Source organism: Oncorhynchus keta, chromosome 5, assembly GCF_023373465.1.
Source record: "Oncorhynchus keta strain PuntledgeMale-10-30-2019 chromosome 5, Oket_V2, whole genome shotgun sequence".
NCBI lineage: Eukaryota > Metazoa > Chordata > Actinopteri > Salmoniformes > Salmonidae > Oncorhynchus > Oncorhynchus keta.
The window spans coordinates 4,583,271-4,601,982 of record NC_068425.1 but is presented as its reverse complement, the minus strand read 5'-3'; the positions used below and the strand labels follow the sequence as shown (position 1 = coordinate 4,601,982).

The window sequence follows — 18,712 nt, the reverse complement described above, 5'->3', positions numbered from 1 at the left end:
GCGTCGATTTCTTAAAGGAGAAACAACCGAATGCTCTGTGATATTTTAGCCTTTATGTTGTTAACCATTGTTTCGTAAATTTCCTTTTAATTAAATGCACTTGATTTAGGATATTTGATGTCAAACAAATGGGATCAAATCGGCATCTCTCTCGACAGGAAGTAACCACACGACAGCAAAAAGGACATTACGTGTCCTTACGTGGTTGCGTACACGGAAGCAGCTGTGTGAGAACGAGCCGATACAGAAAACTGGACCTGACACCGGACTAAAACTACTAGATTGAATTGCCTTACCAGAGACAATAATAACTAGGGGGAGCTGGAGGAAACAGAGGCCCCGGAGAGAGAGGGACGAAAATTAACTGGGCTACGAAACAGGGGAATATGAAACAGGGGGATGTGGTTGCGGGGGACGGGAATCGGGGATCGGGAGACCTGCAAATGGCCCCCTCTATGAACAACCACAGCCAGCATGACAGCGCCGAGACTGACGACGAGAACGTTAGCTCGGTGTCAATGTACCGGCGCAGGCCCCGGCTATTACACGGCACGGTTCTACCTTTTTTAGCCGTGCTGTACCCTGGCTGGTTGTACTTGTGGCTCGTAGTATACGGTACTTCCGAGTACCCAGAAGCAGGCCTACTAGCTCTCGCCGCCATCGGGATCGCTCACGTCCTCACAGCGCTCTCCGGTTATTGGTCCGTGCACGCGCACTGTTTGCTCACCTGCGCAAAGGTAAAGTGGATAGATCGTCTGCGGTTGTTTTGGAATTAGCTATTGGAGATTGTGAACCAACACTGCCCAATTTAACTTTTGATCACTCTAGTCAGCATTATTTTATGCTCTACACAAGGACATTTTCAAATGATGTGTCATATATTTGTGTTTCTTGTTCAGAAAGTTTGGACCTGATTTATATGGCTGTGTCTGTCAGAGTATATGAATTACTCACATGCTGTGAATCGATGTGTATTAACAGGAGCCAGACCCACACAAGGCCACCCTGGCTAAGGTTATACCCACCCCCAACAATGGTTCTGCTGAGCTGGTACCACTGCAGAGAGACCGGGTAAGTTTGCCTTGTTCCCCTGTCTCACACCTTGTTTACTTAAACAATGGTTGTGTTCAATGGGGAGAAAACATTTGTAACTGTTGCAAAATGTTTTGCTACGGTGTGCCCTGCTGTACATGACCCAGGTATACTGGTTACAACTTGTGGGAAATGCATGGTGTCAGAATGGTCCTCTCTTAACATTTCTATGCTAGTCAGTTAAACTGCTTTTTGGATGGCATATTTTGTGTGTGTGTTTTAATTCATGTACTCACTCTCTATCGCTCTCTCTCCTGCTCTCTCTTCAGGATGAGAACGGCGAGGGAATCCTTTCCTTTGAGTTCCAGAAGATCTGCTACATCTTCGACAGTAAGGAGAGGAAGTGTTTCCTCCCCGTGTCGTTCCCCGTCCGACAGCCAATGGGCTTCTTCCAGGCCTGGCGAGGCTACCAGGAGGAGACAGACCTGCATGCCGCCGAGAAGCGCTATGGGACCAACCGCGCTGAGATGGTGGTGCCGGACTTCCTGGAGCTCTTCAGGGAGAGAGCCACCGCTCCCTTCTTTGTCTTCCAGGTGTGTGTGTGTGTGCGTGCGCATGCATATTTGCGTGTTGTTTTGTCAAGTAGTAATGTGACACGTAGCAAAATCCCTCTCTAGTCTCTTTCTTCCCTTTTCTATATTGATCTCTTTAAGGGCATGTGGGGATTGAATTGACTCAATAGTTAATACCCTTTTAATACTATCTTCCTGACCTGAAACATACTGCACTAGCTCTGATATTTTCTTTTCACGTGGTCCTTTCCACTACCGTTCTGGCAACTGTGGTGGATGGCCGATGCATCAACCAGGCCAGCACAGTACCGCTTGGCTCAACATTTGTACAGATGGATGCTCTCTCTCCCCCCCTCCTCAGGTGTTCTGTGTGGGTCTGTGGTGTCTGGATGAGTACTGGTACTACAGCGTGTTCACTCTCTTCATGCTGGTGGCCTTCGAAGCCTCTCTGGTACAACAGCAGATGAGGAACATGTCTGAGATACGACGCATGGGGAACAAACCCTACATGATCCAGGTGAACTACGGTTTCTTTATCCAAATGATCATGTCGTTTTGATATTTGCTGATACGATACAAGCAAAGGTGCATGCTCTTCTTGCTCAAGTGCAGATCATCAAATTGTCACCAGAGCCTTGTTATTGTAGTTGTAGAATGAAGGCCCTGACTCTCCCTATATACTAGCATCAGGCTCATTTACCCAGGGGTTCCCAGTTTTTTTTTTTGGTCTATGGCCCAATTTGATTATCAAACATTTTTTGCAACCCCACCATGTGTAAAATAAAAAGGTAATGTAATCAACAGCCAATCTTAACTTTTTTATTTGTGTCTATGGCAAATCAGTATGGCAGTTCTTCAATCAGAAGGAAGTATGGTTTGAAGTGACTGAAATTCATCAGAAAGGTATTGGGAAGTTAAGAAAATCATCTGCTAATAATTGTGTATGATCTTCTGTGTCGAAAAGAACACCATCATTGCTTTCAATTATGATATGCTTTTCCCCCCAGTCTGATTTGGTGTCTGGTTCTGTCTACTCGATTCTAACGAATTATTCTTGTGTGCGTGGTAGAGGGAAACAGAAGACACATCCTTGTTCCTGAGAGTCTTAGCTGGCAGGAATAGGGTCATAATAAATAGCGTATAGCTTATGTCGTTCCAAATTTAGAGCTACAATTGGTGTAAATAGAAAGGGGGATACCTAGTCAGTTGTACAACTGAAAGCATTAAACTGAAATGTGTCTTCCGCATTTAACCCAACCCCTCTGAATCCAAGAGGTGCGCGGGGCTGCCTTAATCGACATCCACGTCATTGGCGCTCGGGAAACAGTGAGTTAACTGCCTTGTTCAGGGGCGGAACGACAGATTTTTACCTTGTCAGCTCTGGGTTTCGATCCAGCAACCTTTCGGTTTCCACCTTTCGGTTACTGGCCCCACACTCCTAACCCGCCAGGCTACCTTTCCACCCCTGTCAAAGTTTTGTGACCTCTAGTTTTGGAAATGCTGCATTAACCAAATGATCGATTTGATCTGGATTTATATAGATCTGTCCGTGTCGTGTTCAGTAGGGAACACCGTGTAAAATGTTTTGAAACGGAAAATGAACATCATTGTGTGTTCTTATTATTGAACAAGTGTAGCTAGTACCTCCCTGTTTTACTCGGTGTCAAAAAAGCTTTCTCCCTACTGAACAGGCCCCTGATATTTACACGTTTGTGCCCATGTTTCCCAACAGGTTTACCGCAACAGGAAGTGGAGGCCTGTGTCCAGTGATGAACTAGTCCCCGGGGACATTGTCTCAATAGGTAAGGTTCCTGTCTGTTAACCCTTCCCGTTCAGGAGTATTTTCTTAATCTAGAACCAGGCACTTTCTCAAATCATCTTTCCTCAATTTCACGCATCTTATATCCTCGCCTCCTTTTTAAAATAAATTGGAGAAAAAGGGGAGGGACCTTGGACTTTGTCCTCGAATACTGTTGAGGAGAAGAGATGCGAGGAATCGTGAAGAGACTAATTGAGATAGAGCCCCAGCCAGTTTGACACTGTGCGTATATCTTTGTCTTCCCCCCAGGAGAATTCAGTTCCGTATTTCCTCTGTCCACAGCCAGTCAAAATCAAATGAAGTTTTATTTTTCACATGCGTCGTAGACAACAGGTGTCGACTAAGAATCAAATTATTACTTACAGGTCCATTTCCAACAATGCAGATAAAAAAAAAATATACATTATTATTTTTTGTTCTTTTAACCCTTTTTCTCCCCAATTTTGTGATTTCCAATTGGTAGTTAGTCTTGTCCCATCGCTGCAACTCCCCTACGGACTTGGGAGAGGCGAAGGTCGAGAGCCATGCGTTCTCCAAAAACACGACCCTGCCAAGCCGCTCTGCTTCTTTACACACTGCTTGTTTAACCTGGAAGCCAGGAGCACTAATTTGTCTGAGGAAACACCATCCAGCTGGCAACCGAAGCCAGCTCATGCGCAGCCATCATGGGTCTCCCGGTCATGGCTGGCTGTGACACAGCCTGTGATCGAACCATGGTCTGTAGTGATGCCTCAAACACAACAATGCGTTACCTTAGACCGATATGCCACCCGGGAGGCCCCAACAATGCAGAGTTAAAGATAAGATACAAAATTGAGTTGGACCGCAGAGTGAAGGAAAAGCAGCCAACAAGTGCTCAGCATTTGTGGGAACTCCTTTAAGACTGTTAGAAAAGCATTCCAGGTGAAGGCAAAGGGTGGCTACTTTGAAGAATCTCAAATATATTTTGATTTGTTTCACACGTTTTTGGTTACCACATGATCCCATGTGTGTTATTTCATAGTTGTTATGTCTTCACTATCTACATTGTAGAAAAACACTTGATTGAGTAATTGTTTTAACTTTTGACCGGTAGTGTATGTGGTGAGTTTGAAAGTATGTGTGTTTGAGCATATGTTGTGTGTGTGTGTTGGGGTTTAAGTATGTGGTGTGGGGAATGTGTGGGTAGAGTCCAGTGTGTGTGCGTAGAGTCCGTGCAAGAGAGTTAGTGGAAAAAAGGGTCAATGCAGGTAGTCCGGCTAGCCATTTGATTAGTTGTAACAATCTTGTTCAGAAGTCATGGTTTGGGAGGTGAAGCTGTCCAGGGTCCTGTTATTTATAGACTTGGTGCATTGGTACCGCTTGCTGTGCGGTTGCAGAGAGAACAGTCTATGGCTTAAATCTTTGACCATTTTTTGGGCCTTCCTCTGACAATGCCTGGTATAGAGGTCCTGGATGGCAGGGAGCTTGGCCCCAGTGATGTATTGGGACATACGCACTAGCGCCTTGCAGTCTGATGCCAAGCAGTTGCCATACCAAGAAGTGATGCAGCCAGTCAAGATGCTCTCGATCGTGCAGCTGTAGAACTTTTTGAGGATCTGAGGGCCCATGCCAAATCTTTTCAGCCTTCTGAGGCATTGTCGTGCCCTCTTCACGACTGTGTTGGTGTGTTTGGACCATGATAGATCCTTAGTGATGTGGACAGAGAGAAACTCTCGACACGCTCTACTACAGCCTCATCGATGTGAATGGGGGCATGCTTGGCCCTCCATTTCCTGTAGTCCACTCCTTTTGTCTTACGGACATTTACTGAGAGATTGTTGTCCTGGCACTACACTACCAGGTCTCTAACCTCCCTGTAGTCTGTTTCATCATCGTCGGTGATCAAGCATACCACCCTTCGTGTAGTCGGCAAACTTAATGGGTGAACATGCAGTACATGAGGGGACTAAGCATGCACCCCTGAGGGGCCCCCATGTTGAGGGTCAGCGTGGCAGATGTGTTGTCGCTTACCCTCACCACCTGGGGGCGGCCCGTCAGGAAGTGCAGGATCCAGTTGCAGAGGTAGGTGTAGTCCAGGGACCTTAAGCTTAGTGATGAGCTTTGAGAATTCTATGGTTCTGAGCTGTAGTCAATGAACAGCATTCTGACGTTGGTTTGGCACAGTATAAATGGCTTTCTCTTCCCCCCCCCCAGGCCGCTCGCCCCAGGAGAACTTGGTTCCATGTGACGTGCTGCTGCTGAGAGGGCGCTGCATCGTGGACGAGGCCATGCTGACGGGAGAGTCCGTTCCTCAGATGAAGGTCAGACAGACTGGAAGCCTGTGCTATACTAGACTAGATAACATCCATGCAAAATAATGCAGTCTATCTGGACAATATACAGTGCCTTTGGAAAGTATTCATTCCACTTGACCTTTTCTAAATTTTGTTGCGTTACAGCCTCATTCTAAAATTGAATATCCTATTTACATAAGTATTCAGACCCTTTACTCAGTACTTTGTTGAAGCACCCTTTGGCAGCAATTACAGCATCAAGTCTTCTTGGGTATGATTCTACAAGCTTGGCACACCTCTATTTGGGGATTTTCTCCCATTCTTCTCTGCTGATACTCTCAAGATGAATGGTGAGCGTTGCTGCACAGCTATTTTCAGGTCTCTCCAGAAATGTTTGATTGGGTTCAAGTCCGGCCTCTTGCTGAGCCACTCAATGACATCCAGAGACTTGTCCCTAAGCCACTCCTGCGTTGACTTGGCAGTGTGTACAGAATCGTTGTCCTGTTGGAAGGTGAACCTTCACCCCAGTCTGAGGTCCTGAGCGCTCGCTCTGGAGCAGGTTTTCATCAAGGATCTCTCTGTACTTTGCTCCGTTCATCTTTCCCTCGATCCTGACTAGTCTCCCAGTCCCAGCCGCTGAAAAACATCCCCACGGCATGATGCTGCCACCACCATGCTTCACCGTAGGGATGGTGCCAGGTTTCCTTCAGACGTGACGTTTCAGTTTCTCCCATCTCCATAGAGGATCTCTGGAGCTCTGTCAGAGTGACCATTGAGTTCTTGGTCACCTCCCTGACCAAGGCCATTCTACCCCGATTGCTCAGTTTGGCCGGGCGGCCAGCTATAAGGACGAGTATTTGTGGTTCCAAACTTCTTCCATTTAAGAATGATGGAGGCCACTGTGTTCTTGGGGACCTTCAATGCTGCAGAAATGTTTTGGTAACCTTCTCCAAATCGGTGCCTCGACACAATCCTGTCTCTGATGTCTACGGACAATTCCTTCGACAACATGGCTTGGTTTTTGCTCTGACATGCACTGTCAACCGTGGGACCTTTATATAGACAGGTGTGTGTGTGCCTTTCCAAATAATGTCCTATCAATTGACTCAAACTAAGTTGTAGAAACATCTCAATGATGATCACTGTAGATTGTCAACACGATGGGAATGTTACTATAGATGATTCACAAAAAGAAGCGTAGAATATCATAGGTGCTTCACAAATCCATTTTTTATCAAAATCCTATGCTTAGAAATCATAGGCTCCATAAATCCTTAAAAGGAATGTTTTAAACTTGAAGTTCCACCATGTTGTGTGTTTAGGAGCCAGTGGAGGATCTGGACCCAGAGAGGGTACTGGACCTTCAGGGTGACGCCCGCCTCCACATAATCTCTGGTGGGACCAAGGTGGTGCAGCACAGCCCCCCGCTCCGTGCCACTGTTGGACTCAAACGTCAGTTCCTACCTACTATGCCGTGTATTATTCAATTGTCGTAAAGCAGAAATGTCCAGCTTCTTTTTTTTTTTTTTTCACTTTGAGATTGTTATCGGTTAGCAATATTTTAAACAAATCTAAATTTTAGAGAAATTTTGTCATCTCCCTCAGCCTCAGGATAGATGGATTGAAACTGCCCTCAGTGATTGTATCTATCTTGTCTTACTTAGAGCAAATCATAATAGTTTGTTTTTCTTCTTTTACAATTTTCTGCAGCTGTGGACAATGGCTGTGTGGCTTATGTGTTGAGAACCGGATTCTATACCTCTCAGGTGAGGGGCTGCTGCTCTTGACTACCGAACTTGTCCAATAAGAACCGCTTGTTTTCATTTTCTGTTGCGAAGTGTTTTGCGACGGTGTTCACTAATGAATACAACCCTGGTGTTGTTGACCACACCTGTCTACAGGGTAAACTGCTGAGGACCATCTTGTTTGGAGTGAAGAGGGTGACAGCCAACAACTTAGAAACATTCATCTTCATCCTCTTCCTCCTGGTGTTCGCCATCGCTGCTGCTGGATATGTGTGGGTGGAAGGTGAGTTATCCAGTGAACAACGCAAATCAATCAATCAAATGGATTTTATAAAGCACTTTTTACGTCAGCGGTTGTCCCAAAGTTCTTCCCAGATACCCAGTCTTAAAACCACATGGAACAAGCAATGCAGAGGCAGACGTACAGTTGGTCCTATTTAGAACATTTCTCCATTATTACAGTTTGTTTATATCTTAGCCAAGACAGATTTTAAGGTGAATTTTTTTGTTTTTTACTCCCTAAGACATGTATGAACATTTTGGCAGAGGACCCTATTCATAAAAATAAAAAACACACGACTTAAACACACATTCCTCCTTTATAAAACATAAGAAAACAAGTTGTCAAAATAGGCCCTGAGGTCAGTAGAGAGCAGCAGGTTTTTTCCTGACCTAATTGACATTTAGCAGATGTTTTTATCCAAAGCAACTTACAGGCATGTGTGCAAACATTTTATAAATGAACATGCTGCATAGCTTTCTCTGTGTGAGTAACTACTACTTATAGGTGTGCAACTGTCTCTGTGTGTTCTCTCCCCTGCAGGAACTAAGGACCCTAGCAGGAACCGGTATAAGTTGTTCCTGGAGTGTACTCTCATCCTGACCTCTGTGGTTCCACCTGAGCTTCCTATAGAATTATCTCTGGCAGTCAACACATCCCTCATCGCTCTGGCCAAGCTCTGTGAGTCAACAGATTGTGTGTGTGTGTGTGTGTTGGGGTTGGGGTGGTATGCGGTGGTATGTGTTGTGAAAGTGGTTCTGAAAGTGGAATAGTAATGTTTGTTAGTCCTCCTCGCTGTTCTGCTATTTGACTCACCCCTTTATTTCTTCTCCCTTTCATAGATGTGTTCTGCACTGAGCCCTTCAGGATCCCGTTTGCAGGCAAGGTGGAGGTGTGCTGCTTCGACAAGACGGGCACCTTGACCAGCGACCATCTGGTGGTGCGGGGGGTCGCTGGCCTCAGGTACACTCTCTTTTACATTTTTCAGTATGATACATTTCTTTGTTGCAATTTTTTTCCAAAGATTGACTGGACCTGATAATATTAAAACGTTTTTAAAGGCTTCCTAACGGCATCGTAATGCACCGTAGCGGTCTGGGTTAAGTAAAGTGTCTACCAATGCCCTTATGCGCTGGTGTCATACTGTGAATCTATTGAGGAGTGACACGTCAAGAGCAACAGACATGTTTTGAGCGTTTATTTAATCATATTAAAATCTTTGGAAGAATATGAAGTACATTTTTACATTTGTTTGTTTGTAAACGTTTTGTAAACTCCTCCAGAGAAGGGAAAGAAGTGACTCCCGTGTCAGAGATCCCAGTGGAAACGCATCGGGTGATTGCTACCTGTCACTCACTGGTTACCCTTGACGACGGACAGCTGGTAGGCGACCCTTTGGAGAAGGCCATGCTCACTGCTGCTGACTGGACCCTCACTAAAGGTTGTGTGTGTGTGTGTGAGCCCGTGTACCTCAGGATTTTTGCTCCGTCTCCTCTTTTCTACACCAGTAGAGAAAGTGTGTGTGTCTCTGTGTTTACATCATCATATCTACCCTTCTGTCCCTCTCTGTGTGGTGTAGATGAAAAGGTGTTTGCTCGCGGTATAAAGACCCCAGGCCTGAAGATCCACCAGCGGTTCCACTTTGCCAGTGCTCTGAAGAGGATGTCCGTCCTCGCCTCCTATGAGAAACTGGGCTCCGCTGACCTCTGCTATGTCTCCACTGTCAAAGGAGCTCCAGAGACACTCAGGGACATGGTTAATATCATAGAATGAAATAGAACCACTGACATTTGAATGTATAATTGAATATGTCTTTATGGTCAATGTAATTACATGTCTACTATAATACATGTCTACTGTACCACACTTCACGTACAAGTACACCGTCTCAGTGTTGAGTGAATACGCCATTGTTGCAGTCATTACCGTTGTTCTAGCCATTTGTTTGTTTCTGTAGTTCTCAGAGTGCCCAGACAGCTATGACCAGGTGCACAGGGAGATGTCCCGAGAAGGGGCCAGGGTTCTGGCCTTGGGCTACAGAGAGATCGGACACCTCAGCCACCAACAGGTAACTCGACCTGTCCTGTCCAACTCACCTACCTGTCCTATCGATCTTTCTCAAACTTTTTGCAGCCGGGGATCCCTTTTGTGATAGTAAATTCATCAGGGACCCCCTCATAATCAGATCACAACTCGTGAGATAAAAAAACAACAACTAGCATACTATGAGTTTTACTATGACTTTGGCAGTGCATGGCTGGAAGACCCGCCTCTTGGCATCAAGAACTCCTTGGTTCTGCCATTTTGTCATGTGGCAGAGATAATTGACCACTAATATCCTGCAACTCGCATTTTTCCATGGGAGAGAACTTTTTCCATGGGGCCTTTTTCCTGCAGTTCTGCACATTTTGTCATGTGGCAGAGATAATTGTTGTTGTTGCACACTAATATCCTGCAACTCGACACATTTTTCCATGGGGCAGCGCATTTTTCCATGGGGCAGCACATTTTTCCATGGGGCAGCACATTTTTCCATGGGGCAGCGCATTTTTCCATGGGGCAGAGAGAAAAATAACAATGCACTTAAGGAAAAAAAAAAAAACATTTTGGGGGATGAAAATAAATATTGAGTTGAGAAACGGATAGTTGGTGGAGTACTGAGGATACCAGTGTCTCTGTGAGACTCCCAAGCCCATGTTACCCAGGGTTAAGAACATGCATTGTAGATGATATTACATTGTATTGTATTACACAAGCAATACTTATTCCATGGATCACTTGGTCAAAATGTGTTAAATATGTTGTTGTTGTTAGTAATATCGTTTTTAGGTACACCACCCGGTTCACGAAAATGGGCCGTTATATAAAGCAGGCAGACGGGAATCGAGGCATTAGTTACTGTTTGATTTGAATGTTAGAATTGGCAAAACCAGTGACCTGAGCGACTTTGAGCGTGGTTTGATAGGCGGTGCCAGATGCTCTGGATCCATTATCTACTTGTCCTGTCTAACTCACCTATCTGTTGTGTCCTGCTCTGTGTGAGGGGATGAGTTTCCCGAAAGCCTCGTAGTTAACGTGGCACGCTATTTCAATACTCTCAACAACCAAGCTGCACAGCTCAGAGGGAGGGTGAGGTACTTCTGGGTCTTCGAGATAAATAAAGTACCACGTTAGCTACAGGGCTTTTCGTGAACCTCAGCCAAGTGGCTAGATGAGAGTGGCTCTCTTTTACAGCAGGGGTTGGTTGTTTGTGTGACTGGGTGCCTTGTGGCGGTCTGTACAGGTGCGGGAGGTGACTCGTGATGCTCTGGAGTGTGACCTGCAGTTTGCCGGCTTCATGGTCGTCTCGTGTCCCCTGAAGACTGACAGCAAGGCTGTCATCAAAGAGATCCAGGAGGCGTCGCATCACGTGAGGAGGCGGCCTCCGAATACACACGCACGCTCACACACATTCGCACAGACTCATTAGCAGGAAAAGACACACACCGATACTGATAAAGGTTCGGTTCAGATTACAATTATCACAGTAATATCAGGCACATCCATGCACGCACTTACTCCGTAACGCACGCACGCACGCACACACCACACACACACACATACATAACCCTCCTCTCCTCCATCTCTCCTTCAGGTGGTGATGATAACAGGTGACAACCCTCTGACAGCGTGCCATGTGGCCAGAGAGCTCCACTTCATCCAGAAGGAACACACGCTCATACTGCAGGCCAGACCCAACCAGGGTAGGGGCACACTAAGAGCCCATTTATGCTTGATCCGATAACCGCCCTGTAGGTTTTTCCTCCAACCCTAATCTAAGTGCACCTGATTCTAATAATTAGCTGGTTGATAAGCTGAATCCGGTTAGTTACAACTGGGGTTGGAGCGAAAACAGACAGGACGGTAGCTCTCCACGAACATGGTTGGAGGGCTCTGTAATAGACTAACCTACAGACTAATGCATTGATGATATAGCCATATGATTGTTGTAATGATGGGATCTATAGTGGACAGTGCATGTGTTGTAGACCTGGGTCAAATGCATATATATTATACTTGAGCTGCACTTGGTCTACTTTGCCCCAGTGCAATGGAATAAAATGCAAACCAAATCAAGCGCACCTTAAGTACTTGAGACTATTTGACATAATATGTATTTAACCCAGGCGTAGTATGTCGCTGTTTTAAGAATGCTCCATAATACGGTCACTTGTGGCGTTGTTCCTTCCAGGTGAGTGGCAGTGGGAGTCTATAGACGGCAGTGTGTGTGTTCCGCTGCCCCCGCCGTCCGTCCCCTCGCTGGTCGATCAGTATGATCTGTGTGTGACGGGGGAGGGGCTAACCAGACTGACCAGTGACACGCGGTTGCTCCATGCCCTCCTGCCCCATGTCCAGGTGTTCGCACGGGTCAGCCCTAAACAGAAGGTCAGTCTTCTTGCCTCCTCGTAGACGTTAGCTGTGTGAGAAATGGCACCCTATTATTTTTCTAGTGCACTACTTTTGACAAAAGTAGTGCACTATGGGCCCTGGTCAAAAGTAGTGCGCTATGGTCAATTCTGTCTTGGTTGTTGTAATGAATGAATTAATTTATTAGATAACTAAAAATAGGCTACATTTACTCCGATTGTACAAAACACGATGAATACCTGCTCTTTCCATGACATAGACTGACCAGGTGAATCCAGGTGAAAGCTATGATCCCTTATTGATGTCACTACAATCAGTTTAGAGGAAGGGGAGCAGACAAGTTAAAGAAGGATTTTTAAGTCTTAGGAAAATTGAGACATGGATTGTGTATGTGTGCCATTCAGAGGGTGAATGGGCAAGACAAAAGATTGAAGTGCATTTGAACGGGGTATGGTAGTAGGTGCCAGACACTGGTTTGTGTCAAGAACTGCAACGCTGCTGGGTTTTTCACGCTCAACAGTTTCCTGTGTGTATCAAGAATGGTCCACCGCCCAAAGGACATCCAGCCAACTTGACACAACTTTGGGAAGCATTGGAGTCAACAGGGGCCAGCATCCCTGTGGAACGCTTTCGAGTCCATTCCCTGACGAATTGAAGCTTATTGAGTCCAACTCAATAATTGGAAGATGTTCTTCGTGTTATGTACACTCGGTGTACAACCAACACACTCAAGAACTGCCGGTACATTTTGAGGCTAGTTTTATGCTGTGTCGTTTTGTGCTAACTGTGTGTATTGTTATTGTGTTCCAGGAGTTTGTAATCACTAGTCTTAAAGGATTGGGCTATACAACATTGATGTGCGGAGACGGGACCAATGACGTCGGAGCACTCAAACACGCCCATATCGGTGAGGTCACTCGACATGTCACTCAAAGCTGTGCACAATATTCAGCAACGTTAACGCGCACACCTGTCTTAGTCCATGACACCTTCAATTCAACCTTTATTGTCTCAGTAGGCAAATGTATGCCATCCTCTTATCATAAACAATGTCACTATATGGGAATCATTTTGTGTCCATTCTCCCTCTCTCCCCCTACCCTCTCAACCTTCCCTCCACCTTTCCCCCCATCAGGTGTGGCTCTGTTGGCGAACGCCCCAGAGCGTATGCCTGAGAGGAGGAAGAGGGGCAGAGAGAAGGAGACCCCAGCAGCCGACTCCAGACCCTCCCTACCTCCGGTCACCAGCTCAGGGGTCAAACTGACCTCCAGGGCAGCCAGGCAGAGGGTCATGGCCCAGAGAGAGGAGCAGCTAGCCGCGCAGAAGGTGGGGTGTGTGTGTGTGTGTGTAGGGAGGGAGGGGTGTGTGTACGTGTGTGCGTGTTAACCATTTGGTGTTTATTCTGTTGTAGGAGAGGATTAGTCAAGTCTTAAGGGAGCTGGAAGAAGATCAGATACAAGTAGTGAAACTGGGAGATGCCTCCATTGCTGCCCCCTTCACCTCCAAATTGTCCTCCATACAGTGCAGTGAGGAACACACACATAATCAACACACATTTTTTTACACCCGTACTGTATACAAACACAAATGAACACAAACGCTCGCTTTCTTTCTCTCACTCACTCACTCACTGTCTCTCTCGCTCTCTCACTGTCTCTCTCGCTCTCTCACTGTCTCTCTCACTCTCTCACTACATGATTATCATCTCCTCATCATCTCTCCTCCCCAGTCTGCCACGTGATAAAGCAGGGCCGCTGTACGCTGGTGACCACACTACAGATGTTTAAGATCTTGGCGCTGAACGCCCTGGTGCTGGCCTACAGCCAGTCTGTTCTCTACCTGGAGGGGGTCAAGTTCAGTGACTTCCAGGCCACCCTACAGGGTCTGCTATTGGCTGGCTGCTTCCTCTTCATCTCCAGGTCAAAGGTGAGAGGTCACATGGAGGTAAAAACACAGTACTGCTATCCCTTGATCGTTTTTCCTCCTTCAGTTCCTTGTGTCCTCTCCTTCCTGCCTCCCTCCCTGCTTCTTCAAAACATCAGAGGGAAGCGTTACTTTTCCTTGAATCCTCTCCTCAGTTCCCGCCGACATTTTTTTAGGAGAAAACAACATTAGAAATTGTGGAAAGAGTATTAAGAAAGAACCTGTGTGTACTTACTACATGTATGACATGCATGTACTCTAGTTTTGATTGGTAGGAATCCATATTATTATGTAGCCCTAGTTTCAAGTTAAGCTTTAACTCAACTTAGGGGGTTTTCACATTCAATTTGTTGCCCTGGTCTGTTTTCCTGGAGTGTTTGTGAGAATTCTACAACATCCGTTTTGCTTTCACCAGACCTGAAAATAACCGTTTTCAGGGTGCGATTAGCAAGACACACATTCTACATGACTTTAGCGAGCTAGCTAGTTTACAACAGGCAAAACGTTCCACGCGACTCCTGATACTCTGGTCCTGCAACTTGGACCCGCGAGAAACGCAAGTCCAGGATATGTTTTAGCCGGGATTAATTTGTGTGTCATACATGCTTTTATAGTGCGGCTCAGGGCACCAAACGCTCCAGGAAATGGATCATACAGGGGAAAGCTCCCTTTTTAAGTTTTCATCCTAATTTCTCTTGTCCTGTCCAGCCCCTGAAGACTCTGTCTAAAGAGCGGCCCTTACCTAACATCTTCAACCTGTACACTGTTCTGACAGTGCTGCTGCAGTTTGCTGTTCACTTCTGTAGTCTGGTATACCTGTACAAAGGAGCACAGAGCAGAAGTCCTCCAAGGTACACATACATGCGCGCACACACACACACACACACACACACACTATAGATACCTACAGACTTGTTGATACTGTATTTGCTCCCACCCAGTACTAACCGTACATGTTCACCTTACAATAATTTACATGGTCTTATTTCCAACCTGTCCAAGTATCCCCTCTCTTAATCTTCTGTCTGTTGTCCTTTTACCTTTTAGGGCGGAGAGGTTTGCGGACCTGTACAAAGAGTTTGAGCCCAGTCTCATCAACAGCACTGTGTACATAATGTCTATGGCCATGCAGATGGCTACCTTTGCCATTAACTACAAGGTACTGCTGCTCTTCCTCCTCCATATCTTAGGTTTAATGAAGCCTTCATGATCCCTTTTATAAGGCATTTCTTTGCATATAAAATATTTGTGAGGCTTATATGTAGGGCTTATGAAGGCTTCATTAAGCCTACATAAGGGATACCTAATTGAAAAGGTGGCTGATTTTCTATACAATGAATAGACTCTTCAGTACTTATCCTATGATCTCTTTTATAAAGCCTTTCTTTGCATATAAAATATTTGTGAGGCTTCTATGTAGGGCTTATGAAGGCTTCATTAAGCCTACATAAGGGATACCTAATTGAAAAGGTGGCTCATTTTCTATACAATGAATAGACTCTTCAGTACTTATCCTAGCCATCATTTAATAATACACGTGTATTCCACTAATACTGTGTGTTTTTTCTAGGGTCATCCTTTCATGGAGTCTCTGAGAGAGAACAAACCGCTGCTGTGGAGTATTGCCCTGTCAGGTCTGGCCATCGTGGGCCTTCTCTCAGGGTCCTCGCCTGAATTCAACGAGCAGTTTGCTCTTGTAGATATACCAACAGAGGTCAGCATATATTATACAGATGTCGGGCCTTAATCTGATCACTCTTTTTTTGTCCCGGAAAAATGTACTGCTCATTAGGGAATTCAAATGAGCCTTGTGATTTATAGTAGTTATGTTCACTGAAAAGCCGCTGTTCTCTATTTCTCCTTGAGGGGGAGGTCATGTTTCTCAGACCAGTAGAGCTATATTTGTCCATGTTCTGTCGGCTATTGAAAGGTGTGAAAACCCATAATAGGCTACTGTTTGTTTCCCAGTCTATTGTTGCTTGCTAGGTCGGTGCATGTTCTATGAGTCAATTTAGCATACCTTGTATTACTTATAATCATTTTTATGTTGGACTTGTGCTCACAATCTAATTGTTATTTGTCCAATGATTTATTATTTCTTAAAGTTGGGGCAATCCCACGCCTTTTGTATTTGTTTTGCTTTTATTGAAGCGAGAGAACATTGTTGGAAAGATTTGGGGGGTGGTCATAGAGAAGTGGGATGGATTTGAACCAATGCCAACTCTGGTATATATGTCCCGGGGTCAGTGGCTGTAGACGCTGGACCACACAGGCACTGAGGCCACCAATAATTGGTTCTGCCTATTTCTTGCCTTGAACATATAATATTGAACATACAATTGAACATAAAATTGATAAAAAAAATAAAATGATTATCCCTAACGAAAAATACATATACACCCTACAAATATGTCAATGTTTTATAATCCACATAAGAATACACACGAGACGCGCTGTAGCCTACTTGGAAGTGGCACACAGTGGCCTTGCAGTCCAAGGTACATTGTAGGTACGCTATTGCATTGTATAGAAACACCGCTTCCAGCTGCCCCCTGGTGGCGATTCTACATATTGCTTCAAACATTCAACTTCTCCTGCCGGATTATTTTCCTCCTGCAATGAAACTGGTCAAATCAAGATCCAACATGTGTACTTTCACACACGTTTTGTGTGTTTGTTTTTGATGTATTGCTTTATAACTTGTTATAAGCATGTATGAATCTTTATAATGAATTAACTAAGTTTATTATAAAATGTTTTGAAGTTCTCCTTTTAAGTCCAGGACTAGGCTTAATCTGTGTCTGGGAAACCAGCGCAAAAGGATGTATAAATTATTATAACCTCTTATGTGTTTTCTGCCCTGCAGTTCAAGCTAGTTATCGCCCAAGTCCTGGTGGTTGACTTAGTCGCTGCCCTGCTGGTTGACCGCGTTCTGCAGTTCCTGCTGGGCAAAGGAACCCTGAGGCTGCCTTCCTGAATTGCCGTGCCAACAGCTGCCCCGAGCAACCCGCTGCCCTCGGCAACCAAACTGTAAAGGGAAAGGATTGAGGAGACTTGTGGAGGGAGGAAAAGATTGAAGGCTGATGTGACGCACAAGACAGCTGAGGAGATGGACTAGGCATGTCAGGCAGACGCGCAGTACTGCTGCACCACACCCCTAAATGTTACCCCATCTCTGCTCTGTCCCTCTGTTCCCCTTCTTCAGTGATGTATTTAAAATTACATTTATTTTGTGCTAGAGACAAACTTGGGCTCAAATGGTATTTTCTTCCTTTCGAATACTTTGAGCGTTTTGGTTTTGCACTTTTGGGACTGTTCCATTGCGCCAGGCAAGTTGAAATAAGTGCAGCTAAAGAATTTGAAAGAAAATAAATACTATTGGAACCCAAGTCTAGTTAGACTCCCCCTTCTCTTGCTTTCCTGTTCCCTCTCTCCATCCCTCCCTTTTCTCACTGAAGGCCAAGAAGACAGCAGTATTGTGTGGCGTTAGAGATTGTGTGCCAGCCCATGTGAAACGTGCACACACACACAACAGGGCGTTCTCCAAGAGAATTGCGAAGTGTTTGATTTTTTTCCCATTTTGTTTTCTCTTCTTCATTTTGTAAAAAGATAAAACTCTTACAGACTTCTAAAAGACCAACAAATACAAGTGGTGCTTTTTTTGTCAAGTGCTACTTTGTCATGTTCCATTTACCTATGCAGTGCACTGCCTACTATACCTACATAGGGGTTGAACATATATTTTTAAGGTGATGAGTGAGTTGCATACATTGAAACTGGAAGTCAAGTTGAGAGGGCACAAAAATAGTCTTCAGATCCTTTTTCTTGATGTTTGTGTTTGAGAGGACTGTAATTAAGTCCCGTGTGCCTCACTTGGTTGAGCATGGCACTTGCAATGCCAGGGTTGTGGGTTTGATTCCCATAAGGGACCAGTATGAAAATGTATGTGCTCACTACTGTAAGTCGCTCTGGATAAGAGCGTCTGCTAAATGACTAAAATGTTAATGTCTTGTTACACTGGCAATCTATTGTAACAGATTATAGTCTAGTAGCTGAGATTACTACACTGGTAACAGAGGTGGGATGATATCATAATGACTGGTACGGGACATCCATCGACCTATATATATACTGAACAAAAATATAAACGTCAAGTGTTGATCACATGTTTCATGAGCCGAAATAAAAGATCCCAGAAATGTTCCATACGCACAAAAAGCTTATTTCTCTAAAATGTTGTGCACAAATTTGTTTACATCCCTGTTAGTGAGCTTTTCTTCTTTGCTAAAATAATCCATCCACCTGAAAGGTGTGGCATATCAAGAAGCTCATTAAACAGTATGATCATTACACAGGTGCACCTTGTGTTGGGGACAAGAAAAAGCCACTAAAATCTGCACTTCTGTCACATAACACAATGCCACAGATGTCTCAAGTTTTGAAGGAGCATGCAATTGGCATGGTGACTGCAGGAATGTCCACCAGAGCTGTTGCCAGAGAATTGAATGTACGTTTCTCTGCCATAAGCTGCCTCCAATGCCGTTTTAGAGAATTTAGCAGTACGTCCAACCAGCCTCACAACCGCAGACCACATACATGTATGGCATCATTGTAAGTCGCTCTGGATAAGAGCGTCTGCTAAATGACTTAAATGTAATGTCATGTAATGCATCATGTGG

General features: G+C 45.0%; 1 protein-coding gene across 1 annotated transcript; it reads left to right on the top strand.

Annotated features, from left to right (window-relative positions):
- Positions 1–216: 216 nt before the first annotated feature.
- atp13a1 (ATPase 13A1) lies at positions 217–18,237 on the top strand. The gene is made up of 25 exons (XM_035770798.2): positions 217–737; positions 982–1,071; positions 1,362–1,625; positions 1,966–2,121; positions 3,337–3,406; positions 5,599–5,705; positions 7,001–7,130; positions 7,389–7,444; positions 7,580–7,706; positions 8,247–8,384; positions 8,546–8,666; positions 8,987–9,144; positions 9,283–9,458; positions 9,661–9,771; positions 10,987–11,112; positions 11,338–11,446; positions 11,935–12,128; positions 12,921–13,017; positions 13,246–13,436; positions 13,522–13,636; positions 13,840–14,036; positions 14,742–14,884; positions 15,081–15,192; positions 15,604–15,747; positions 16,900–18,237. Exons 1-25 carry the CDS (start codon positions 387–389, stop codon positions 17,008–17,010), a joined length of 3,594 nt encoding a protein of 1,197 aa, XP_035626691.1. The 5' UTR covers positions 217–386; the 3' UTR covers positions 17,011–18,237.
- Positions 18,238–18,712: the final 475 nt, after the last annotated feature.